Source organism: Mytilus trossulus, chromosome 14 (genome assembly GCF_036588685.1).
Source record: "Mytilus trossulus isolate FHL-02 chromosome 14, PNRI_Mtr1.1.1.hap1, whole genome shotgun sequence".
In the NCBI taxonomy this organism is placed as follows: domain Eukaryota; kingdom Metazoa; phylum Mollusca; class Bivalvia; order Mytilida; family Mytilidae; genus Mytilus; species Mytilus trossulus.
The window spans coordinates 51,844,674-51,871,242 of NC_086386.1; the positions used below are offsets into that span (position 1 = coordinate 51,844,674).

At 31.6% G+C, this 26,569-nt stretch overlaps 1 protein-coding gene across 1 annotated transcript; it reads right to left on the reverse strand.

The window, feature by feature from the left end:
• Window positions 1-303: 303 nt before the first annotated feature.
• Window positions 304-26,569, reverse strand: LOC134697859 (uncharacterized). Its single transcript, XM_063560148.1, has 9 exons — window positions 26,449-26,569; window positions 19,671-19,753; window positions 19,053-19,158; window positions 17,811-17,845; window positions 16,231-16,287; window positions 15,785-15,841; window positions 14,949-15,008; window positions 12,854-13,283; window positions 304-382 (listed from the first exon to the last, which is right to left on the reverse strand). The coding sequence occupies exons 1-9, from the start codon at window positions 26,538-26,540 to the stop codon at window positions 304-306; spliced, it is 999 nt and encodes a 332-aa protein (XP_063416218.1). The 5' UTR covers window positions 26,541-26,569.

A 26,569-nucleotide genomic window follows, 5' to 3' on the forward strand; every position in this document is an offset into this window, starting at 1 on the left:
AGCTATTTAACCATATCATTTTGTCAAACGATTCAATTAACACAGACAGACGAATATTATGGTATAAGCTTTTTAACTTTGGAATAAGTAGCAAAACAATTACTATGATAAAGTCGATATATGCAACTGTGCGCCTCCGTGTGAAAACTGTAGAGAATTTTCGGAAGTGTTTGAAAATATTTCTGGCGTGAAACAAGGGGAGCCCTTATCACCTCTTCTTTTTATATTTTTCATCAATGTTATTGCTGAGGAGCTTGAAACAAGTAACAACGACGACTTCGTTTGTGTGAATGGTATTTTGATTCATCTGCTACTTTTTGCTGACGATTCAGTTTTATTCGGTAAAACACTAGAGGCACTGCAGCTACTTCTTGATAAACTTCTAAAATATTGTTCAAAATGGAACATTGAAGTGAACAAAGATAAAACTGAAATAATTGTGTTCCGTAATGGATGGCAACAAGTCAATCACAGTTGGTATTATGACAAGCACGAGCTCAAAGTTGTGAACTCTTTTGTTTACCTAGGGAATTTATTTCACTATAACGGAAAATTTCAGCAAACCCAAAAGAGACTATCCCAGCAAGCTAATAAAGCTCTTGCGTCCATCTTTAATTCATTTAAGATGCTGTACATATCAACTCAACAGAAATGTGAAATGTTCGATAGTCTTGTTGGATCGATCTTAAGCTACGGTTCTGAGATATGAGGGTTTCATCATGCCAAGGACATTGAACATGTTCATAATAAATTTTGTAGATTTGTACCTAAAGTTGGTAAAAATTCACCTATTTGTGCTGTTATCGGTGAACTTGGACATTTGCCAATGTATATTATTAGAAAACAAAGAATACTTAAATATTGGTTGAAAATTGTTACCAAGTAACCTCCTATTGTATTTGATGTATATAAAATGTTGGTTAATGATGCTGAGAATGGTAAAACAAACTGGGCGTCAAATGTTCGTACCTTGTTAAATGATCTTGGTTATAATTTTTTGGTATAATATGGAACGCCATAGCTGTCTCATGTGTCTTTTTTATTGCTTTTCTATTATAAGATGGTGGTTTTCTATTATAAGATGGTGGTTTTCTATTATAAGATGGTGCTTTTCTATTATAAGATGGTGCTTTTCTATTATAAGATGGTGGTTTTCTATTATAAGATGGTGGTTTTCTATTATAAGATGGTGCTTTTCTATTATAAGATGGTGGTTTTCTATTATAAGATGGTGCTTTTCTATTATAAGATGATGGTTTTCTATTATAAGATGGTGGTTTTCTATTATAAGATGGTGGTTTTCTATTATAAGATGGTGGTTTTCTATTATAAGATGGTGCTTTTCTATTATACGAAGGTGGTTTTCTATTATAAGATGGTGCTTTTCTATTATAAGATGGTGCTTTTCTATTATAAGATGGTGGTTTTCTATTATAAGGTGCTTTTTTATTATAAGGTGCTTTTCTATTATAAGGTGCTTTTCTATTATAAGGTGCTTTTTTATTATAAGGTGGTTTTCTATTATAAGGAGCTTTTCTATTATAAGGTGCTTTTATATTATAAGGTGCTTTTTTATTATGTGATGGTGGTTCCCGTGATTAACCGGGAGTGTGGGGAAGCACTAATGACAGGACGATTGCCCGGATAGTGACAGGACGGTTGACCGGACGAGATATAAATAGTCATAACTTTTTTGTTATTCGGTAGATTGGTTTAATATGTGTAGACCTTAAAGATATTAAAATATATTTTATGAAAATCAAAGAAAATAAGTGAAAAAAAATATTTTTGAGCAAATAAAATTGACCGGACGGTATTCACACTCGTCGTTATACGCTGTACATATATTCAACTTGTTCAATTCAATTTAAAATATTTTATTGTTCAAATATCAAATGTACATTTAAACAAAGGGATTGGACAAAAGGCAGTGCCTATACAAATCCTTACCCATACAAGATGGATTGAATAACATGCATGATAGTATATAATTTTCTGGTAAGTTAATAGATCATACGTTGTTGCAGTGAGTCAGGGAGACAGTTCCTCCACTTCTTGAAGCATTTTTTGTGTATACATTATATATAAATAACTATGTTAACAAAGTTAAAGCAAGACCTACTGAAGGTGATGTCGAATTTTATACCAAAATAATAAGTGTTGGTTAGGAATCAAGTAGATCATAAAGTGATTTTTACTCAAATTCACAAGCTCACTGCAACAAAGTTGTTCTATTTATATGAATAAAAAGAATTCATTGGCCCTTTTTTGCAATACATAAATAATTTAGTGTACCATCTTATTACATGACTATTAATTTCTTGATTTTTGAAAATATAATTACTAATACAAAAAATAAAATAAAATATATATAAATTTATTTGCAAAAAGATGCTAAACACAATTGGTTGTTTTTTGTGTTAAAAGTTAGGTTTGTCTTTAATTAAGACTAAAGAGTGGTACACTGTGGTTATAGGCTGGTTTCTAAACAGTTTATATCACATGAATTATTATAAAATCTTCCAGTTTCATGAATATATTGTTGTACATATGTGAATATCTCTGTGTTTTCGTCAATATCTAAGTCTGAGCAACCCTGTAGTAGGACATCAAGATTGACATTTTCAAAGTTACTTATTTTTTGAAAGAGCTCATATCTCTGTAAAATGTAAAAATGGACAAACATAAAAGAAATGAATATTATCTTCTACTGGATCTCCACATGCACACATAGAGCTGTCCGACAAATGATCACAGAAGAGATGATCTTTTAGATCACTAGCCTCATTTCTTAATTGGCAGTGGATTATATTAACTTTACGTGAACCAGTGGAAAAGAAAACAGGACAAGGACTTATGTCCTTATACAGTTTTCTTTTAAATCCTGTGAAGCTTAAAATATTTTTAACTTCTCCATCAAGGGAATTCCACTTTTCAAGAGTATGTGGAATAAAACTGTTTTTATAGGCTGTGGTTCGACACTGAGGAGTTTTAAATTCCCTTTTTTTCTCAGACCATACTGGTCATTAGTGTTTGTATATGACAAGATATCAGCAGCAATATAATTAGGAATATCTCCAGAAATAGTTTTATGAAGAAACAATAATTTGTTTTTCTGACGTCAACAAGGGTTAATATCTTTGACAATATTTGTCCAAGTAATTCAGGAATCTGTGATATTTAAAAACAAATTATACGAAAATATAAATTTATAGTAAAAAAAAATATTTTTCTGCTAAAAAAGTTGACCGGACTAAATTCACATTCGCCGATGTGTTTAACAGAGACATATATGATACATGAAGAGATTCGCACATCTATAATTGTATTTTAGGTCTTTGGCTTTAAATATATTAACAGGATTTTCTTTCTTCACAGAAGGTTGACTGTCAGTAAGAAGTATCTGATGATCTTGACTGCCATTATCAGCATACCTCAATCTTAGTAGATTTCGGTGTTTATACAACATTTCTGTTTTGACTGAGGTATTTTTAACTTGGCTGGTGTTTTCAACTTGGCTGATGTTTTGTTGTTTTTGGAGACTGACGGGTTCCAAGGGAAAGGACATTCAAATATAATGTGCCTCCTAAGAGTCCGAGAAGCTCTCGGGATGCACGATTTTGCGTATTTTTTCAAGGCTTCTGGGGGTCTTGAGCGACCGCCAGACCCCTCACCGAATGATGAATATATTTTGCCTCACCTTTAAATTTAAATATAGTGACAGATTAGTTAGTGACAGTGCAGTATTATACAAGAGTAACTTTGTGTTCGATGCCCGTCCTTTATTTTCTATTGTAAAGTGTCTGAACACGACTGAATGCAAGTTTACTCCTTCGATGTTAAAGGTCATATTGGAATACATTGTTGTTGTTTTTTCAAATGATTTGATACAGGCAGATTGGTGGTCTCACTTTAATTTAATCCATGTCAGCTATCTAGTTTTATCTTAAAAAAAAGAGAGAGCCAGTTTTGTATTCTTTAATAAAAAGTTCAATTCACTGTAATCTTTGTTTGGATTCTGATTGCCATCTGATTATATAAGTTAATTCAATTAAATGTATTTGATGTCTCAGGTGTGAAAACTTAAATGACATGATTATTTGCTTGATTGGTGATTACGACAGGTGTCAAAATTAGATAGTAATCTAATTAAATACATGTAATAAATATTTTATATATCAGGTATTCTAGTGTGCTGGTGAACTTACTCAAGTCAATATTATGAGCTCAAAGTTTTTATTAATTTATTTTATTTTATTTATTTATTAATGAAATGCACATTTATACCCCTGGGGGTTAATAAAAAAGCACCTTATAATAGAAAAGCACCTTATAATAGAAAAGCACCTTATAATAGAAAAGCACCTTATAATAGAAAAGCACCTTATAATAGAAAAGCACCTTATAATAAAAAAGCACCTTATAATAGAAAAGCACCTTATAATAGAAAAGCACCTTATAATAGAAAACCACCTTATAATAGAAAAGCACCTTATAATAGAAAACCACCTTATAATAGAAAACCACCATCTTATAATAGAAAACCACCATCTTATAATAGAAAAGCACCATCTTATAATAGAAAACCAACATCTTATAATAGAAAACCACCATCTTATAATAGAAAAGCACCTTCTTATAATAGAAAAAGCACCATCTTATAATAGAAAACCATCATCTTATAATAGAAAACCACCATCTTATAATAGAAAAGCACCTTCTTATAATAGAAAAGCACCATCTTATAATAGAAAACCACCATCTTATAATAGAAAACCACCATCTTATAATAGAAAACCACCATCTTATAATAGAAAAGCACCATCTTATAATAGAAAAGCATCATCTTATAATAGAAAAGCAATAAAAAAGACACATAAGACAGCTATGGCGTTCCATAGTATAACCAAGAAAATGTATTTTTGTCATATGATGTTTTGAAACTACGCCTCTATGATCAGTTTATACAAAGCTGGCGTTCTAGTATGTTCGATTGTGAAAAATTGGATATTTTAAAAATGTTCAAAATTGACTTTTGTTTAGAAAAATATTTACTTCTTGATGTCAATGTTAAACTCTTAGCACAACTTAGATGTGGTTCACTTAAACTCAACATTGAAACTGGACGATATAATAATGTGCCTCGTAATGAAAGACTTTGTCAATGTTGCAATATGAAAGCTTTTGAAAATGAATATCATTTTGTAATGATTTGTCCAGCCTATAGACATCTGCGTTTAAGACTTTTGCCTAAATATTATTGTTCTTGGCCTAATATGTCAAAATGTTTATCACTTATTCAAACAAGTTCAAGGACTTTGGTATTAAAACTTTGTTGTTTGTTAAATTAAAACTGGAAACTACGGTCACAACTGATAAAGTAGATTATATATGGTACTATCTGTTTAATAAGTGGTGGTTTTTTTGGGTTTTTTTTGTGTTATTATTTTGCTTTCTGTTTTTATTTATATTATGTCGCTTACTATATTATATATGTTGTTGATGCTATAGCATTATATTATATGCTGATTTGCAATAAACTTATTACAATTACAACACCTTTAGTAATATAGTCCTTTATTGTCGATAGCTAGAAAATGCAATCAGCTGATTTTTTATTTTCTGTCCAAACCTTAAAGAGGTCAAGGTGAATTTCGAGTATTGTCTGATGCGGTAAAGTCCAAGAATCTCGAAAAAAGTAAATAAACAAGATGAAGGAAAATAAATCGTTCTATATATTTCTTTCGCCAAATTCTTTCGCAAATGACGAACTTTTATCGCCACAATTATTATTTTTTCGCAAATTGCGAAAATGGCGACCGCCAGGGGAAACCCTGATTGTATTATACATAGATTTTGGCATAAAAAATATGGCTGATTAATACTATGCGGGTACGTCATGGTGTATATAGATTTACAAATTAAAGTGCACATATGGTCAGTTTTGGTAATGCGGTCAAATAATTTTGTTGTACAAGTCAGCTGGAGGTATCAAAACTACTGAAATTTTGTTACGTATCAATATTTTGAATAAAATGAGGACATGCTGGTATCCTAAATTTAAGCGAACAAAAATTTGTTGTTATTATATTGCAATATTGCTGTCCATTGTCATGATTGTATTATACATTAGATCCTGACATAAAAAAAAATGACTGATTTACTGTCTGGGTATATAGATTTTCAAATTAAAGTGCACATACATATATGGTCAGTTTATGGTGGATGCGGTCAAATAATTTTGTTGTACAAGTCAGCTGGAGGTATCAAAACTACTGAACTTTTGTTACATATCAATATTTTGAATAAAATGAGGACATGCTGGTATCCTTAATTTATGCGAACAAAAATTTGTTGTTATTATATTGCAATTTTTGTGTCCATTGTCATGATTGTATTACACATTGAATCCTGACATAAAAAATATGGCTGATTTACTATGCGGGGATATAGATTTACAAATTAAAGTGCATATATGGTCAGTTTTGGTAAGGCGGTCAAATAATTTTGTTGTACAAGTCAACTGGAACTACTGAAATTTTGTTACGTATCAGTATTTTGAGTAAAAAGAGGACATGCTGGCGCCCTTAATTTAGGCGAACAAAAATTTGTAGTCATTATTTAAATGAATTAAACTATTGCTTATTGTGGCTGCATAGTTCAAGGATGTATAACTAACAAGGACGTATACACCTAACATCAAATATACTTCTTTTCAAAAATATACATAATATGATTGAATTTGATCTCGGAATATATATATATATTCAGTGCCTGTTATCATTGTAACCGAGATCGTTTTTATAATAGATAGATTGTCAGATCACAGATAAATTTGTGTTACGTTCTGTGCGTACTTATTTTTAAATATTTGTATTTAATCCTGTTCATAAAACGGAAGTATTAATTTTCAAATTACTTTATTTTCGATGTTATATCAACGAAGAGCGGTCCTGGTTACAAGTTAACTTAGTGTTGCATGAGCAGACCAGTCAAAAGTTAACTTGGGAACAGGTCTGGTTTTGATCGGATTTGTCCAAGCAGAAGTTAACTTTGTGGCAGGACCGGTTTCCAAGTTAACTTATGTTAACTTTATGACAGGACTGGTTCCGAAGTTAACTTATGTTAACTAATGACAGGACTGGTTCGAGGTTAACTTATATCAATAGCGGATCTGTTTCCAAGTTAACTTTTTGACAGACACAAAAACATTCCTAGAACCAAGTCCGCTTTTCAAGTTAACTAGATTTTGGTCCTAGGACTGGTCAGAGCAGTCCTATATTCGGTCACAGGTTTACTTTGACCAGTCCAAATGACTGGTAATCAAGTTAACTTGCTGTACAGGTTAGGAGTGCACCCATCTGTAGGTGGTTCAATATTTTGTCTTTCCTGTAAAACCCCAATCACACTGTCATGTTTTACTATGTTTCAAAATGCTATGTCTCAACTACGTTTTGAATAAAAATGTTTTTTTGAAAGCTCGGTTTTACTAGTTTTGTGCTACGTTCTTATCACCTTTTGCTACGTATTACTACGTGTAGACCCACGTTTCCATCACGCATTGAAACGTTCCGATTGTTAGTAAGCAGGTTTTGTTACGTTCCACCAAGCTAATAATAATAGTATGTTTCTACTTCGTTTCAATTGTCGCTACATTTGTAACGGATTTTTCAAATTATACGAGCAGGTCCCCTTTTGAACAAAGTATCGCTACGATTTTTACGTTTCGATTCGCTTTGTTACAGCCCCAGTCGCACTGTCACGTTTCAAGAGCTACGTTTTACTACGTTTTGTAAGTGTAGCGAAACGGGAATATACGTAACGAGGCGTATCGAAACGTAGTGATCCTTTGTTCAAAACTAGACCTGACCCATAAAACATACCACCATCATCATACGTACAGGGGCACAAGCTAAATTAAACTTAAAACAACGAATCTTCTGTTTTTTCAAACATTAATGAAAGTGAAATAGTGAAATAATGATTCAATGTTAACAGCCAGTGTAGTTCAATTTTACCAATTTAAACTAAGAATCATCAATGCAGAATTAGTAACTTGCTAGTGAAATTGACTTCTTTGAATCCGTATTCATGTGAACTTGAATTTATGTTTAAACACTTTGGCTAGTGACGGATTGCACATGATTTATGCGTGTAAGTGTATTTGAAGAAAACAATGTCAACCTTAAAATCGAAACAAAAATAAATCATTCAATGACTGTTTCGATCATCAAAGGAATCTTTCTAATGCAGGGAAACGAACTAATAACACCAAATTAAGCAGACAAAAAATCCATAATCACGAGGACCTTATCTGTTTTTATCTTTGTTTATGTGTATATCGTGTGATGTAACCGTTGGTAGTTTTCGGGGTCATCTCGATAGCTGATTAGATGACGTCTAAACTAAAATACACACGAAATTATGATAGGTTTATCGTCTATTATTTGCATATTTAACTGTTTCTTTAATTTGGATATGTGTTTAAGTATGGTATGAATCAAATATGAGAATTTAAATCAAATCGGTGAATACGATTTTGACCATGTTTGACAGCTAGCTAAACATGGCAAGAACGAACAACGGGTTAATTTCACCTGAACCAATCATGGTAATTCGGGTATTTGTTTTGTACACGGACATAAATAATGGGAATGAATGAAAAAAATGAATATTAATGATAAAACGACATCGATTTTATATAATCAGAATACTTTTTTGTAAGATGTGTGTTAAAAAATGATCAAGAAGAAATGAGAAAATACATAATCACTTAAAAATGGAAACACAATTGATTGAGTGATCAGTGTTTTGACGCCACTTTTAACACTATTATGAAACACTATCAACACTATGGTGGTATGTTAGTATCGATGGAGGCTGGAGTGACATGAGAGAACCCCCCGATCTTCGTTGATTTTTAAAAAAAAATACTTGTGCCTCGGGAATAATAATACTAAATCAGGAATATGGCAGTTGCTTCCTCCTTTGAACTTACCTTTGAGGTCTGCATTTTTGTTATACCTTTTTTTTTCAATTGTAATATCTATTGTTTATTTCGTCTTGATCAAAGCATTTGCAATGATATGTTGACAATTTGCTCAACGGTATCACCAGACCAGTAGCCAGCACTTCAGTCTTGACTTAAGTTATCATTTAAAGTCCATAATGATAAATTAACTGTGAACAAAACTCATAATTTTGGAAATAATAAGTCTTGCCTACCTCAGGAATAGATTACCTTAGCTGTATGTGGCCAAAAATTTAGGAATGTTTGGTCTTCAATGCTCTTCAACTTCGTACTATATTTGTCCTTTTAAAATTTTTTGATTCGAGCGTCATTGATGAGTCTTTTGAGGACGAAACGCGCGTCTGGCGTAAATTTAAAATTTAAATCCTGGTATCTACAATGTATGATAAGTTTATTTGAACCAATAGCCATCAGTCGATAAACTATTACACACTTGTCGTTTCTGCTTTTCTGTCATGTGTTCATCCCTCACTTAATAAGTTGCATATTTCGAATCCTTACCTGAAGTACTGACAAAATCGATTCTTTTTTCGGGTTATCGGGTTATCAAATGTCCGTTTTCATTTCCGTATCCTTGTTATAATTACTATTAAAACAATTAAAGATGAAGCAAAAAAGTTGTGTACTTTTTTTCATGCAACCTAATTAACAACCAATAATAACGCCTGCATACCTTTCGTTATAAGAATAAATGTTTTTATTCCCAACTTAATACTGTTAAACCAAACCCCCTGCAATATCTATTTTAACCGTATTCCAAATTTTAGCCTTATCTTAATGTAATTACCTCTCTTTACGAAATCGAAAGTGGAAGTAATATGTCATCGTCATGAGTCAAGCTAGTTTTGAATTATTGTGCACAAGTATTCCATCGGAAATAACAGACAAACAGGACGAGGAGTTTATTTTTGAGCTGCATATTGTCAACGGAATGTGGTGTAGTGATAGAAAGTTCCAAAAGTGAAAATATGAGCGATGATGACGGAGCTGTTGAGTCAGATGATTCAGATTTGGAACATGATGATATTTTAATCCAAATTTGAACCGTGAAATAATGCTAATCGTGAATATATTTCACAAGCTAGGTTTAGAATAAAAGTTGTGGTTGCAAAGAGTGTTACGGGAAGCCATTAAGTCAGGTAGTATCTACGGATATAGTCATTAAATTTCGTGAACACTGTAAGGAATTGTCAAGAAATGAATTAAATAAATAAAGTAGTATACCTCTGTTCAAAATTCATAAGCTAAAAATGAGGGTACCGCATTAGATAAGTTATCAGATCAGAACTATACACTTACAGAAGTTCAGGAGACTTAACCACAGCTAAAAGGCTTTATCAAAAAGTGAGAGAGGGACCATTTCAGGAATTTTATTTTGCTAGACATTGTGTATGTCGCCAGACTTTCTGTTTTGCAAATGGAATTGGAAAAAAAAGCTTCTTGCAGTTGCAAAGTTATAGAGTGCATGGCGGTAAGGGACGACATGTAAAATATGCATTGGGATTTGCTGATATATAAAAAAATTAATCTTTTCTACATAAATTTGCAGAAGACATTTTTCTAATTACTTTTGTTTGAATAGTATCTTGTATATACAAATGTAATATATTGTCTGTATACAAAATGGTGTGCTTTTTTTCCAAGCATGCATATTTACCGAGGTCTTAGTGTCAAGCAAGAATATGTTGCATGAACAATGCACGTGTAATTATTTCAACCCTTTGAAAAAGAAGTGCATACTTTGTGTAAATACAGGAATACATGAGGTCATCTATTTAGTTGCATTTATTATTGCTCTAAATTCAGTTGTAGTGATGGTGTATTTTTGCCGTTTCGTATAGTTCTGATCATGAAGTTCTTATTATTGTGTTCTACTTCTCGGTCCTGCAATCCAAATCAAATGAAACGTATGCACACAGCACACCTGTCCATGTATTTTATAACTGATAATTACACAGACCAACTTAAATTCATTCTAAAAGAGGGACGAAAGATACCAAAGGGACAGTCAATTTCATAAATATAAAACAAACTGACAACGCCATGGCTAAAAATGAAAAAGACAAACAGAAAAACAATAGTACACATGACACAACCTAGAAAACTAAAGAATAAACAATACGAACCCCTCCAAAAACTAGGGGTGATCTCAGGTGCTCCGGAAGGGTAAGCAGATCCTGCTCCAAATGTGGCACCCGTCGTGTTTCTAATGTGATAACAAATCCGGTAAATAGTCTAATTCGGTAGGTCACATTCATGAAAGGGAAGGGGATTGTGGTTACGACGTAAGGAACATATCCGATATCATTTGTGAAACGGTTATTCCATAACGGTCAACCGACTCGTGATGGCGTCCGTGTTTGTGTGTTACTTTATATGTGGTATTGTAAGTCCTTTTTTGTTATGGAGATTTTTGATTTTAGATTATTAATTAACTATTCGATTTCTAATAAAAAAAAAATTTCGCTGTGGTATGGATCTTCTAAGACTTGTGATTTTAGTTGCCACCCATCTCCCTTTCCTTTTTGGTACCTTGAAAAATCATTATTTTAATCATTATATAATTGATAAATCAAAGTAAAAAAAACAGATGTATTTGTCTACATACAGACAACATGGACAAATTATCATAATGGAAATTTGTCATCCTCGGGACATTTTTTCATTGAGGAGGACAATACTTTACGATACATAGTCATGAATTAGTGTCTTGGGACAATATTTTGCTTTACACATACAGATATATGTATGTATCAGAAATAAGTATGTGATACAACACCGAGTTGCATTATTCACATTTAAACACTCACAATGAAGGCTAAACTTACAGTTTTGTAAGATTTCAAAAATGTACACACAGAGCTGTAAAATTTTACTTCATAGAAAACTAAAGAAAAACTCCACCAAACACCGAGGGTGATCTTATGTATTCCGGATGGGTAAGCAGATCATGCTCCACATCTGGCACCCGTCGTGTTGCTAATGTTGTTACAAAACCGGTAAATAGTATGATTCGGAAGATCACAGTCATGAAAATGGAATAGAATTTAAGTAACGACGTAAGGAACATATCCGATATCATCTGTGAAACGGTTATTCCATAACGGTCAACAAACTCGTGATGGCGTCCGTAATATTTACGAAGAGACGATTTCAACTTTACAATTTGGAACACTTAGTTTAATAGCTACTCAAACTAATGACAATTAACTTTAATACCATGCATGCACTACCAATGTTTGACTATACAGTATATACATATTGAAAAAATATACAAAGCAGAAAAAAAATACACATTAATATGCATCAATATAAAAATAGTGCACATTGATATAAAAAAAAACAGCATTGTAATATCAAATAAAATCAGGAGATTAGTTTCAGAGCCGTTTGTTGTACGGTTTCTTTCAGATTTTAAGTACGGTTAAAATTAATATCAAATGTATACCAATAATCTTACTGTTGAGATTGTTTAACCAAGCGTGAAAAACGAAGGGTCACGGACAACAAATGCAGCAAATATTAAGTCAATCGTGGACCATTTTGAGTGATATGTTACTCACATATTATATACTCCATCTCTTTGAAGTGCATGTGGCCAATTTTGGATTTAGGTTTTCAAGTTGTACTTTTGCAGGGCCAATCGTCTTTTGTACATACATACTGACGTATGTTTGATTTTGTACATCTTTTGACGAATGTCTGTCATAATCAAACGCTCTAACGATACCAGCATATACAGGTTGCTCTTTTAAATGTCGATCATGTTCTTGTCCTGCCACTTTGTCCTTGTTAAAAAATATTGTCCCTTCATTTTCTAACATTTTGTTAATTTGATGATGCTGTGCAATGGTATCTTGTCTTAAATAACCGTCTGAGTGATAATGTTCTTTGTTGTTTGATATGTTGCATGGACTATTCTTCACTCCCAACATGTCTAAGTAAGGGTTGTTTAATTGTGTACCGAGGGCTAACGGTAACATGTCTAAGTAAGAGTTGTGTAATTGTGTCCCGCGGGCTAACGGTGTCAACGTTTCTGGCATTACTGATTCGTCTATTTCGTTATATATGCCTTCACTTCCCTCTTCCGTTTGTTGTGTGATATTAAATGATTTCAATTCAATCTTTGTACGTGGAGTAATTTTCAAAATCATGCCTTTTTTTATTCGAAAAATATACATCATGCCAAGACACATCAGAAGACCAAGGAATAGTAGGACAACCAACAATACGGTTTCCCGTGGTGTCATCGCTGAAAAATTAGCATACATATCAAAATAAATTTTGTTTAATTGATGAATTCAAGTTGTCATAAGGGTTGACCAGATGGTCGCCAATAGCTGAAACAAACCTTTGGTCGTATCCTAGTTTTCAAATGTGATATGAACACATAATACAAAATAAGCCATTTAGAATATATGTTCAGTCATAAGAGAATTAAAATATAAAGAATGCTTAGCCAATTTTATAAACTTTTGCTTGGCGGTTATTTTCCCAAACACTAGCCAAAATTCTATCGACAGATTTCTTATCTAATCTCACTGTATATGGGAAAATATTGACAAACAAGTGTACAGGAAGACATTACTTCAATCCTTTAATACTTTGATAATCTAAATAAGTGTCTTTTACCGGAAAGTGGAAGTACAATTATTTAAAGATAAAAGTAGCCTTGCAATTATATGAAACATATTAAACTTTGTTTTTTTACTTTTGTTGTTTCATATGACTTACAATATTCTTCGATTGCTTTAAAAATAAAACCAGTAAAAGGGAATTAAAAAACAAGTAAACCATCACATAATATATATTTCAATAACATCAAAATAATATGACAGTTGCAATCAATTCGTTTGAAGTGTGAGCTCTTGATGGTGTTATTTGCTGACTTTCTGTTACGAATGTTACTTGGAGCTCGGTATTTAAAACTTTGGATCATGGTATTGAAACGAATAATCGATGGTATTGTTTAATTGTATATTGCATAATTCAAATATTACGTCCCGCGGCCACCGAGTTCATCAAACAATAGTTGCTTATTAAAATGCACAGAAGTTCAGATGCATTTAGAGCATGTAGGATAATTTAATATAATGAAGGTAATTTATTGTACTTATTCCAATGATATTTCTAAGTATACTTATTTATCGTACTTATATCAATGATATTTCTCACATCTAAGATTATTTCATCATTGAAATATTTTGAAATAACCAACTGGCAGTGGATTCTCAAGGTACAGTACGTACAACATCATGACATCATAATAATGCATCAACGATAAGATAAATAATAAACAAAAGCCTAACAAGGAGATGACTTGATGTCCTAAATCACCCGTTGACAGTCCTCTAGAGATAAATGAGCAATACATATTATTCTGATTCTGAGCTGACACTTTTTTTTCTTCTGAAATCCGTGCTTCGCAAAGAATTGACAAATACGAATAAGCAAGTCGTTGGTATTGCATCGTAGGGAATTGAGCCCTGTCTAGATGCAAAAGCGCAAGTACGAGATCAACGAGGAGTTTTTTTTTTAAATAATGACAGTATAATTTCTTATTTAAAAAAAAATGTCGTATTGTATATAATATTATAAACATCATTAATGAACCGAGTAATCTACACAACGTAATAATTTCCAGACTTAATAATTTCAAATACGAATTGTTTCAAATTGTGATCGTAGAAATACAATAACCTTTTTAGTCTGTGTAATTGTTTATTGGATTCATCAAAACAAATCGAGAAAAATGCAAAACAAGTACAATGTTAAAACAAAATTAAATATAACATGTATAACAAAGTACGATAAATGGCATTGTGAATTATTCACACAACTTTTATAAGGTTCTAAATATGTTTTGATATAGAATAACATAGGCCATATGTATCTTTAACCAAAGAGGCATACTTACACTTAGATATATCATCCGCTTCTTTGTTCGAATCAAATGCAGTGCTTCTCTTATAATCTACTAAAATAGATTTAATTTTAAGTTAAAATCATTTATATAAGTAATGCATTGTTATTTTAAATAAATGACTTATTTTTTATTAAGAAACTTTTAGTCACATCTGATGTTATCATTCATGCACAGCGAGACACGTAAACATTCTTGCTTCTTTTTTAAGTTTTGTGATACCTTCAACATCGAGTATTCCTTCATGAAGCATGCCAAATACTTTCATATGTGCGTTAAAATTGATATGCTGATTTCAACTGTCATTGATACCGTTTCACGAAATATATGAGCAAAGCAAATATTCACTAATAAAAAATCTAATATCTTTTTGGATTGTCAAGTGTTATGATATGTGAACAATGTCGGTATCATACACAGTACTAGTACCAGTTTACTGCATAAGATGCAAATTTCTACATCAAATGACTCTTTGGGGTTATTTGAGACCAAACTATATGAGAATCAAAACCTAATTAAAAAAGTGGTGAGTGATTTTTGCAACTTTTCTTTGAATTTATCAGGTTTATTTATTAAAGATACTTCGACAAAAATATATGGAATCGTTCAATTAAGTATCCAGATTCTAAACAGACATTTAAATATAATACACATGTATCACTTGTCATGGAACACAAGGGAAATCAGTAAATAGTAACAAGATTATATACGACCTCATTCGGAAAAATGAATTGTTTTGGTATAAGTGAGTATGCAACATAATTGGTTTTTTTTCAAACGTTAACTTCACGTTGAAGTTCACGTAATACAAAAAGCTAATTCCTTTTTACCTGATACCTGACTACCGGAAGAGTAGATTTCATTTGTTGCAGTAGTGTCCGTTCTGTCTAAAATATATCTAAAAAAAATTATCAACTATATTTTACAATGTATATTGATTTATTAGACTTGTTCGTACTTCAACTTATGATCATACAAATATAATTAGATGCATTAGGAATTCAAATAACTTTGCTATATTTGGTTAAACAAAAATAGAACGGATATTTACTCTTTGAAAGCAATGTATATTGGTGATAATTTTCTCCTATTCCCTTTTTCAAAACTGTTATAGAACAATTTTACAGTTTGAACAATTTATGAGACTTATGTAATTTTGAATGAAATATCTCAGTGATATCACTTAGGGTTGCGTGTTGTGTAAAGGTTATGGTACATGTGAGTAATCAATATAACTGCCTTTTCTAGCTTGCAATACAAATAATCAATCGCTTACCTGTTGCATGAGTAACAGAAGAATAGTTTCTAAGTGTTACAGTCGTGTCCGTTCTGTCTAAAAATATTAAAAAAAATTACATTTGATATATTTTATTTTGGTTAATTAAACTTGTTTTTTTTTACCTGTTAGTTTCTCGAAACTCTGTATAGTACAACCAATACATCCCAGTTGGTACGATATTACAGGGCTTGTATTAAAAATCATTGATACCTAGTTATAGGTAGCTGCTTTCAATGAATCTATTAAACAGTAATTTCCATGTGATAACGTTAAAATATCCCTTCGTATATTGAACGGCCGCCATCACGAGTTTAATGATTATTATGGAATATCCGTTGCATACAGTCCCGTCCCCTTTTCTTCTAATGTGTCGTACCGAATTAGACTTGTTTTTGGGTTTGTACTAGCATGAGCGACACGACGGGTGCAATATGTGGGGCAGGAACACCTAAAATCAACCACAGTGTTTTTGGGGGTTCGTGTCCTTGTTTTTTCTATTTTTACCTTTGTGTTTTATTGTCTGTTTGTCTTTTTTTACTTTTGTTGCCATGGTATTGTCTGTTTGTTTTCCGATTATGAGTTTAAGTGTCCCTTTGCTTTCTTTTGCCTTTCTTTTATGTATATCATCACAAAATGTTTGTCTTGTCAGATTTTGTAAAAAAAAAATCATGAATTAAAGTTACACCAGCGATGATTGCAACTAAGTTTTGTTTTCATTGAAACAAGAAGATGTTTTTAAAAACTAATGAAAGTTGGCAAACGACAGACGCTAGTGATGAGAACAGTCCAATAGACCATTTGGATAAGCTGAGATGAAAAAAATCGTCATTGTCAGCAGTAAGTTCATAAGTAAGCTGACTTATTTGCTTCATAAGTGTTGGAAGTAAATGAATAAACCGTTGTAACGTTATGCCTGTTCGATCATTCAAATATTCGAGGATACACATGATACAGCCATGAGCACCCTGGTGTATTAAAGGCATAAATGATTCAATCATATGTATTTATGTATGTCATTCGTTTCCATTTTCAATTCTGAACATAAGCATTTGAATTTAAACTGCATTGTCAATCAGTGTTGCAAAAGACTATCAAAAATTCTTATAATGCTTTGGAACAATATTGATATGCATAAAATGATTTTGAATAAAATGTAGGGTCGACTTGTGTCCTTATAACATTTTGTATATATAAATACTCAATCAATACGAATTTACAATTAAAAATATATGAGATAATTTACTCCCTTGTATTTGAAAATTAAAAAAAAAACGCCTAATTTACCATTCAACATCCTTCTGGTGTTCATAAGACAAGAATCGGTAAAAACATCTGTATTGATATAACGAAAATTGACTTTAAATAATGTTTAATGGTTCCACACTTTTTTTTTATTATACTGCAAAACTGTACATACTACAAAAAATCCTCAATTGAGGTCTTGGATATTTGTTTAAGGGCAAATGATTGACCGACCAGAATATTTTGTTTTATATTTAGTTATTTTTTTGCACAAATGATTTGCGCAATAATATTGCTCGTGTCTTTTTGGCATGCATAAATAAGCTGTATCTTACCATATTTAGCCACGCATCCTGACACATGATCACACCTGTGACGAAGAAAAATCAAACATGATAAGATATTTCTTATTTTCATATTTGTAAAGAAATAAAAAAAAAATGTACATTATTTTTCCCACTACTTACTACACTATAAAAGAGGGGAATTTAAAGGAGATATGTTACAAAAGCAAATTTTAATGAGACATGAAGGCATCATAATTATTATTTGACAAACATCTTATTGATATATTAATCTGCAATATTTTCCGAGCCAGTGAACATTATTTATCAATTATACAGAAAATATAACAAATAAAGGCAACAGTAGTATACCGCTGTTAGAAATTCATCAGTTTATAGATACAACAAATCCGGGTTACAAACTAAAACTGAAGGAACCGCATCAAATATAAGAGAAGAACAATGACAGAACAAAAACACAACATTAAAATGTAACACACACAGAAACGGACTATAATATAACAATGGACATTTCCCTGACTTGGTACAGGACATTTTAAGATAAGAAATTGTGGGTTAAACCTGGGTATGTGGCATGCCAAACCTTCCGCTTTAATGACAATGTTAAACATAACATTATAATGACACCATTGAATGATAGGACTACAATTACAAAAAAAGTATCAAAAACTATCTGTATTTATTTTCAATATTTCTTAATCGAAAGCAGAGCGTGAATGAATAAAAACTACGACTAATTACTGATTGACATAAAACATATACTTGGATTGTGTTCATTTACAATAAACATTTGATTGATGTGCTCAACAGTATTGGAACGAAATTCGTGTATCCTACAATAAGCCATTGTACTATAATACATAAACTGTTTTACAAAATATGTTTAATTTATACATTGTTATACAGTCATCGTTTACAGTTATTTAGATTTTATGATTTTTTTCCCCATGTTCAAAAGGATAAATCTACTGCTCAGAGCTCGAGGTGATTAATCCTTCTCTTGCACTCCTCTTTATCTACTATGTATTTACATTACCAATCCAGAGGGACGTACTAATTTTCTTTTTAATAAACCTTCTTGTGATTCGCACAATATAAACAAGTATCATTATTGTCACAATGTGAATGGAAAGAGGTACATGAAAAACAAACACCATAACTGTTCCTATTATCTTAAGTCTAATAAATATGAGAAGATGTGGTATGAGTACAAACAAGACAACTCTCCATCAAAGTCAAAATGTTATATAAATATGATTGTAATCGTATAACCTTTCTTTGGTAGTACATCTGCATATGTCTGCACATTTTCTTCCATATTGATCATCGTTGCATTTTTTACACTGAACTCCAGTTGAATGGTGACCGATCGGACATTCTGAAAGATATTTGTCACGTTAGTACATTCGTTATTTTTTTTAAATTTATAAAAACACGAAACAAGTTTAATTTAGTATTGAAGTGATATAGGAAGTAAACACTTTTCTTTCGTATTACTCTTGTCATGTACAAGAAACGTTTAAACATTTTACACTTACATTACAGATTGTCATCGTTAAACAAAGTTCCGATTCAGGAAGTTAACCTATTGTAACATCTTTGTTATCATTCTGCTAAATCAATGTAACAGCAAATAGGTAACTCACACTTTGAAGTTTGTATTATTATGCAAACAATTAATTTTCTTTTCTATATAACAGTTTGATTAAACAAACTAGTTAAGGTCAACTAAACGTAGAAAAGGTATATGTCTTACATCTCGATCGACAAGAGTAAAACGGATAAAAGCAAAAATAAGAAAAGTCAAAGGCAGAAGGTAAACGTTACTTTGAAGAGTGAATTCAATCAAAGTGCATGATAATAGATATATCTTCATGCGTTTGACCTTACCAACACAGACTCCATTCTTCTTGTGAAAATTGTCACAACAAAACGTCACTGGTTTACTTCTGTATGTATTCCCTTCTTCAAATCTGAATGAAAAGAGATTAATATAGATATAAAAAAAACATATTTTGTCGATAGCTTTGATTTTATAGGCTTAACTAAGACCAAATATATTCTATCAAGAGACAAATGCATATCACTTATATAAAATGCAAAAGGTGATATTACTCTTATATAGAGTCTTCACAAAGTTTTCGTCAAAACCAACTTCAACATCCTGAGGAGAAATTGATCCATTTAGTGAAATGAGATTATCAGATAACAGTACAAGTGTTCGGTTAAACAGGATCAGTTTTAAAACGTTACCTTAATTTCAAGGTCATAAAGCTATATAGGATTAATTAGTCTTATTAGCAAACAGCTTATTTTAAAAAAGAGGATTAAACTCCATTAATGATACGTACCCTTTCAACCAAAATTTATATTAAAACATTGTGTAGCTAATGATTTAATAAAACATATTTTTCTTACTACTACGGCTTCTTATTATAATTGGAAATAAACCAAAATCATAGATTTGAACATGAACTTGATCTTTGACCTAGACCGTATTTTCTTTTTGCTGAACCAAGGACCCTCAAATCAAAAATCATAGATTCTCTATCTCTTAAATTTACCAGTTACAAATGCATATCGCTTATATCAAATGCATTAGAGGATATAACTGTCATATGGAGGACTCGGATCTCTTCGGTCAGAATTATTCTCAATACCCGTAGAAAATATTGAGCATTTTGTAAAAAATATTGCGCATTTTGTAAAAAAATATTGAGCACTTTGTTAAAAATATTGAGCATTTTGTAGAAAATATTGGGCATTTTGTTAAAATTAACTTGTCTGTTATTTTTCGTTTGCAAAAACATAGTGCTGACAAGAAAATCAGTGCTAGGGGAAATGACTATTACAAAGTTAACTGTTCGGTAATACATTGTCAGCTTTAAAATTGGCTTTTTTTCTCAATTCATTTGTAACTTTTGAACACCGGCATACTACTGCTACCTTTATTTAACACCCTGAAAACTTGTCATTATATACAAAGTATATATAGCATCTTTAGATGGAAGACAACATTATTAAAAACCAATTGTTCAGAGAACAACTGAAGGTCTTTTCATATCAATTTCTGAATATATATCCAGTTTACTTGAAGTTGCTATTGGCGTCGAATCATAGATTTATATATGCTGATTCAGTCAATTTATAGTTCTATAAACTGTTATGTGAAATAAGGGAGATGACTTATTACTACATGCCGGTTTAGAAAATATTACTTCCGGTCTCATAATATAGCGCTATTCACACGCTTTACATAAATATATTGTTTTAAAATACTTTTGCCTGAAATAAGGAAGATAATTGCCTACATCCCGCTTAGAAAATATCCTTCATGTAACACTTGATAGCAGTATCTAAACTTATTCAAATTAATAATAGTAAGTACGTTACCGCGTAAACAAAGTGACGGTGACATTTTGCTGTGGGCACATTGAAAAAAGTCCTTAAAAAACAGGATGCTTCAATTATAGAAAAAAAAGACATGACTATAGTCTTTCACTGTAATAGTTCTTTATGTATTTGTTTTTAGTTGTGAAACTCTTTGATGACAATTAATGAAATCTTCGTATGTTTAGATTTCTACATAGGTCAAACTTCTTAGCAAGTACTGTTATTCGTGGGTTACAAGTTTTCGTGGTTTTCGAATAATGCAAATTGATTAAATTTCAGTCATGGAAAAATCCCCAGGTTTGGAAGACTACATATGGATACGGACATAAGATAACGTAATGTGAAATAGATATACAACTTCAGACCGGATTTTACCCATTTAATCTTTTAAAAAATCGAGACTGTATGACGCTTAACCTTTTAATTCTCATGTAAAATAAGTTTTGATCGCTAAAAGTCAGATTTCCGGAGATAGTATGTGATAATGAAGTATTTATTTTATTTGTTCATAATTCTCATACGAAAAAAAAATATAATATGTTAATTCATTATGGATTTTTTTATATCAGAATTGTTGTATATATATAAATAGCTCAAACTATGCCAATATTTGAAATATATATATTCACCGCAACTTATGCCTACAAACAGAAATACAAACATAACAATAAATAATCAATTACCTGTTTAATAGTCAGTATTTAAGACTTATTAAAACTTACTCTTTTAGTTAAAAAACAACAACAGTCAAATACTTATTATGAATTAGTATATTCATTTGGTCAATTAACTTTAAATAACTAAGGGTAAAAACAGCCCTTTGATGGTGTAAATTTACTTTAAAAAATTGTGTATGGTGATATGGTGTATGGTGTAAAGGGAATGGTGTAATGGTGTTATGTGCAATTGGGAATGATGTGAATGAATGGTGTACGACTTTAAAACTGTCGAAATATTGAAAAAATCTGGGTTTTTTTTATATTTAATACATTAATATTGTGATCAAAACTTGTTTTTAAAAATAACTAAATAGTTTTGTAGTCCCACGCTTTCTTTTGAATTTAATTGCATTATGGTGTTATGTGTAAGGTTCATGGTGCACATATTTTACGGGTATGCTGTAATGGCACATGGTATTTGGTGTAATGGCAGAGGGTGTGTGGTGTAATGGTGTATAGTGGATGGTGTTATAATTCATGGTGTAAGTGGGAAGTTTAAGGATTCTAAGGATTGTAGTCCGAACTGTTTTATTGACAGTATAGCATATCAGTTATTAAACTTTAATGAATGATTTTAGTACCGAAAGACGAACAACTGGGTCATGTAGGTTATCCCAAAACTTCGTCATACAGCAGTTTGTGATATGTCGTTCACGCATCTTTGTCGATGTGATGGAATTTGATGCGAATGACGTAAAATTGAGATGTTTAGCGCTGTAAAACCAGGTTCAATCAATGATTTTCTACATTTGAGAATGCCTGTACCTATTCAGGAATATAACAGCTTTTGTCCATCCGTTTGATGTTTTAATTTGAATTTGCAATTTGTTAAGGGACTTTCCGTTTTGAATTTTCCTCAGAGTTCAGTATTTTTGTGATTTTACTTTTTGCACAGCTTTCACGATTGATCCGTGCTATTTATTGTCAAGCTCACAAAATTCTTCACGATCTTTTTCAAACTAGTGCATATCGACCATTACTGTTATTGTTTCAAGCATGCATTTGCCGTCTTCTTTTAGTAACTAGCTATATGTCCTACGTTATTTTTGAAATTCCTATGTGATCGGTTTTAACTGTTTTATTGTATAAATTTCAAGATGTAATCAGAATAGATTGATAAGATTCATTCTACATCATAATCATACTACTGAAGAACATCTGTTATATATCCGAAATATCTAACATTTGTTCAATTTATTATTACGTTTTGGTGTACCATTTTAGATTTGTTATATATATTGTTTTGTAGTGTACTGTATTAAATTATATAATTCATCGCTCCGCAAAATTTATTGTCATTACTTTTTTTATAAATTCATACATACATGACATATATATAATTCATCTAAATAAACAGACCTACAACGTTAGATCTTTATATTTGCTGAAGAATTTTTTTGTTCTTTTTGGGCAAGGATTCCAACTCATGCTTCTGCGATATCATTGCACCAAATTGACTTGCACTATGCCCTGTGCGACGAAAATCAAGTATTTGGTGGCCCAGTGTTACCTTTCCTCATCCTTCATTTGTCTAGCGTCGTAACACAGTACATGATAGAGAGGGCCGTTCGTATAATTGATTCACTTCCACCCTGTATAACCCCGATACAGAAGAAACCGGACGTTGACGCGTTCGAATCGAACACACCGTGTAACACTGAGTTCAGACAATAAGGAATTAATATTTTTAAAGAAAATCCAATATCATTTCTTCGGTTATTTTGCTCCAACATATTATTTGCCATACTACTAATTAGTTACTTAAAGGTTTTTTCAAATATTTGACATTTTTATATACAAACATCAAAAAATGCACGACGGTATCAATGATAAAACGTGCTTGGTATTTTTAAATATTAAAAACCTAATATTTCTCGTACCTCATAGTTTTTAAAACATTTTTTTTTGAAAAGTTCATAGTTTAAAATTAACAAACTATTAAAGATCGTAACTATGTTTGTGTTGTATCTAGAAACAAAAAAAATACACGTTTTAAAGTGTCTTTATTTTCATGTTGTGTACGCTTCGTTGTCATTACACCTTTTTTATACTGTACGCTTCGTTGACACAATATTTCAACAAACATCGGCATTTGGAAGAGTATCACATTGTGAAAAGTAAATAATTCCGGTTTTTTTGACTGCACTATACTTTTTGAAACTTTACTTTCTCTGAACTATATTTAGTTACTGTTCCTTTCATCTGGAATGACGTTGGAAGTCTCAATTTTCAATAGAAACATTCCTATCAGATGCACGCTGGTTAAAACTTTCAATGTTGGCTTTGGATGAATGATATCTTAAGTTCAACTGCTTTGCTAAGTTAACAGATAAACCTTTACAATAAAATACAGGAAAGGGGTCATCGACACCATCTCGAATACCTTGACAAAAAAGTAATTTGAGACGGTTTTTTGTCAACTAACTGTACATTGATTATTTAAAAACGCACAATGAACGCGACACATTTGGTGGAACGAACAATATAGTAAGAGAAAACTTATTTAGTATGATAGTGCGTGTATTCTAAGCTCTAGGAAACATTTGAAGGCACGTAGTATTTCAAAGTATAGCTATTTAGTATTGATTTAGGTATTAATAAGCAAAAGATATACAGCATTGTTTATCTCATAAAACGTATGAAATTGGACCATGTCTGTAAGTTTTCGGCTAGCCGTTTTATCAAACGTTCTATGCAATATCTATAACAACTCTCTTTCATCTTGTTATAGTATTTAAACATTTGACTTTTCTAATCTTTACACAAGTATTCCACATTCCAATCTAAAAGAGTTAGTATTACTTTGCTTCATAAAAAATAGTGGCCAATAGATACGAGTATTTTTTCTTAGGGAGCGATAAATCATACTTTGAAAAGGATCACTCTGATTTAACAAAACCTTCTCTAAAACGGATGTTATCAAGATGCTTGATTTCTTGATTGACAACAAAGTTCATACGTTCGCAGGACGTATTTTTCAACAGAATGTCGGCATTCCAATGAGAATAAATTGTTCCCCTCTGTTTGCCGACTTGTATGTTTTTTATTATGAGGCTGATATCATGCAGCAACTTCTTAGAAAGAGCGATATCCTGTAACTCTACTTTCCGCTATATAGATGATGTTCCTGCACTAAATAATTCAACATTTGGTAACTATGTGGAACGCATCTATCCATCGACCTAGAGATAAAGGATACTACAGATACAGTTAAGTCGGCCTCATATCTTGACTTACATCTAGAAATTGACAATGAGGGTCGGTTGAAAACAAAACAAAATTCCAGCAGTCCCTGCATACGGGATATATATCTTCCAATTGATACGTGCTTGCATTTCCTATCATGATTTTCTTGGTAGAGGGTTGCTGCTCTTCAGGAAGCTATTAAACCAATAGTTTCAAATGGTGAAGTTGAAATAATCCCTTCATAAATTTAACGGACGCCATCAAGAGTTGGTTGACCGTTATGGAATAACCGTTTCACAAATGATATCGAATATGTTCCTTATGTCGTTACTTCAATCCCCTTCCCTTTCATCAATGTACCGAAATAGACTATTTACCTGGATTGTTATCACATAAGCAACACGACGGGTGCCACATGTGGAGCAGGATCTGCTTACCCGTCCGCAGCACCTGATATCATCCCTAGTTTTTGGTGGGGTTCATATTGTTTATTCGTTAGTTTTCTATGTTGTGTCATGTATACTATTGTTTGTCTGTTTGTCTTTTTCATTTTTAGCCATGGCGTTGTCAGTTTATTTTCGAATATGAGTTTGACTGTATCTTTCCTCCCTCTTTTAAAACAACTGTACAATTTAATAAATAAACTAACATGCACATTGAAATATTTATGTGAACTCAAATAGAGTCATTCGAAATTGTTGTCATCCCAAAGTCCGGATTTGTGTGTATCTGTTTATACGGGATGACGTCACATGGAAAACGACATTCAAGATGCCCTGAATATGGAATAAGTCTAATAGAATAGTTACGCAATAATTTTAAAATTGAAATTGAAACGATTCAATACTTACATGTTCGTAACGAATAACAGATCTAAAGTTTTCTTAATATTTTCATTAATTTTGATTATAATGCATATATACACAAAGCTTGAAATCAAGGACGTTAAAAATCAAACACTCTCTGTTATGCTCTAAAGATGTTAGCTACTCTGTTTCAAAATAACAAGCTTTTCGAAAAAATGTAATACATTTATAGAAATAAGATAAAGGAATTAAAGAAAATAAGCCATTCGAAATCTAACGGGATATGATATAGGGTTTTTTATGCATTTAACATTATAACGTTTTTTGCTTCAAAAGCTATTAAAAAATAACAAGGATTGTATGAAATTTTTTGAAATGGCTTTTAAAAATACAAAATTAAGAAAGGAAAAGGCAATGGGTGAAGCGGCCCAAATCTATTAAGGCACTATACATGGATAAACCTAAATGTTACTGACAATCTGACAAAAAATCAGAAACTGGATTCTTACTGACGGACATATTTTGTCGTCAAATCCTTTCGTACTGATAATGCATAAAACATACCTTCTGTATTCTTGACAAACTCCATGTCTGAGACTACTAATATGTACAGAACTGATAATAACAAAAACACTAAAACAAAATATCCATTCCATACTGTTAAGGAGAAAATGGAATTAATAAT

Coding starts and splice junctions, on each gene's coding strand:
- LOC134697859 (XM_063560148.1), bottom strand. CDS start 26,540: ATGGAATGGATATTTTGTTTTAGTGTTTTTGTTATTATCAGTTCTGTA. Junction 15,009..15,784: donor TTCCGGTAGTCAGGTATCAG/GTAAAAAGGAAT, acceptor AATCTATTTTAG/TAGATTATAAGAGAAGCACT. Junction 383..12,853: donor CATCATCAAATTAACAAAAT/GTTAGAAAATGA, acceptor ACAATATTTTAG/AAGTTTATCAAGAAGTAGCT.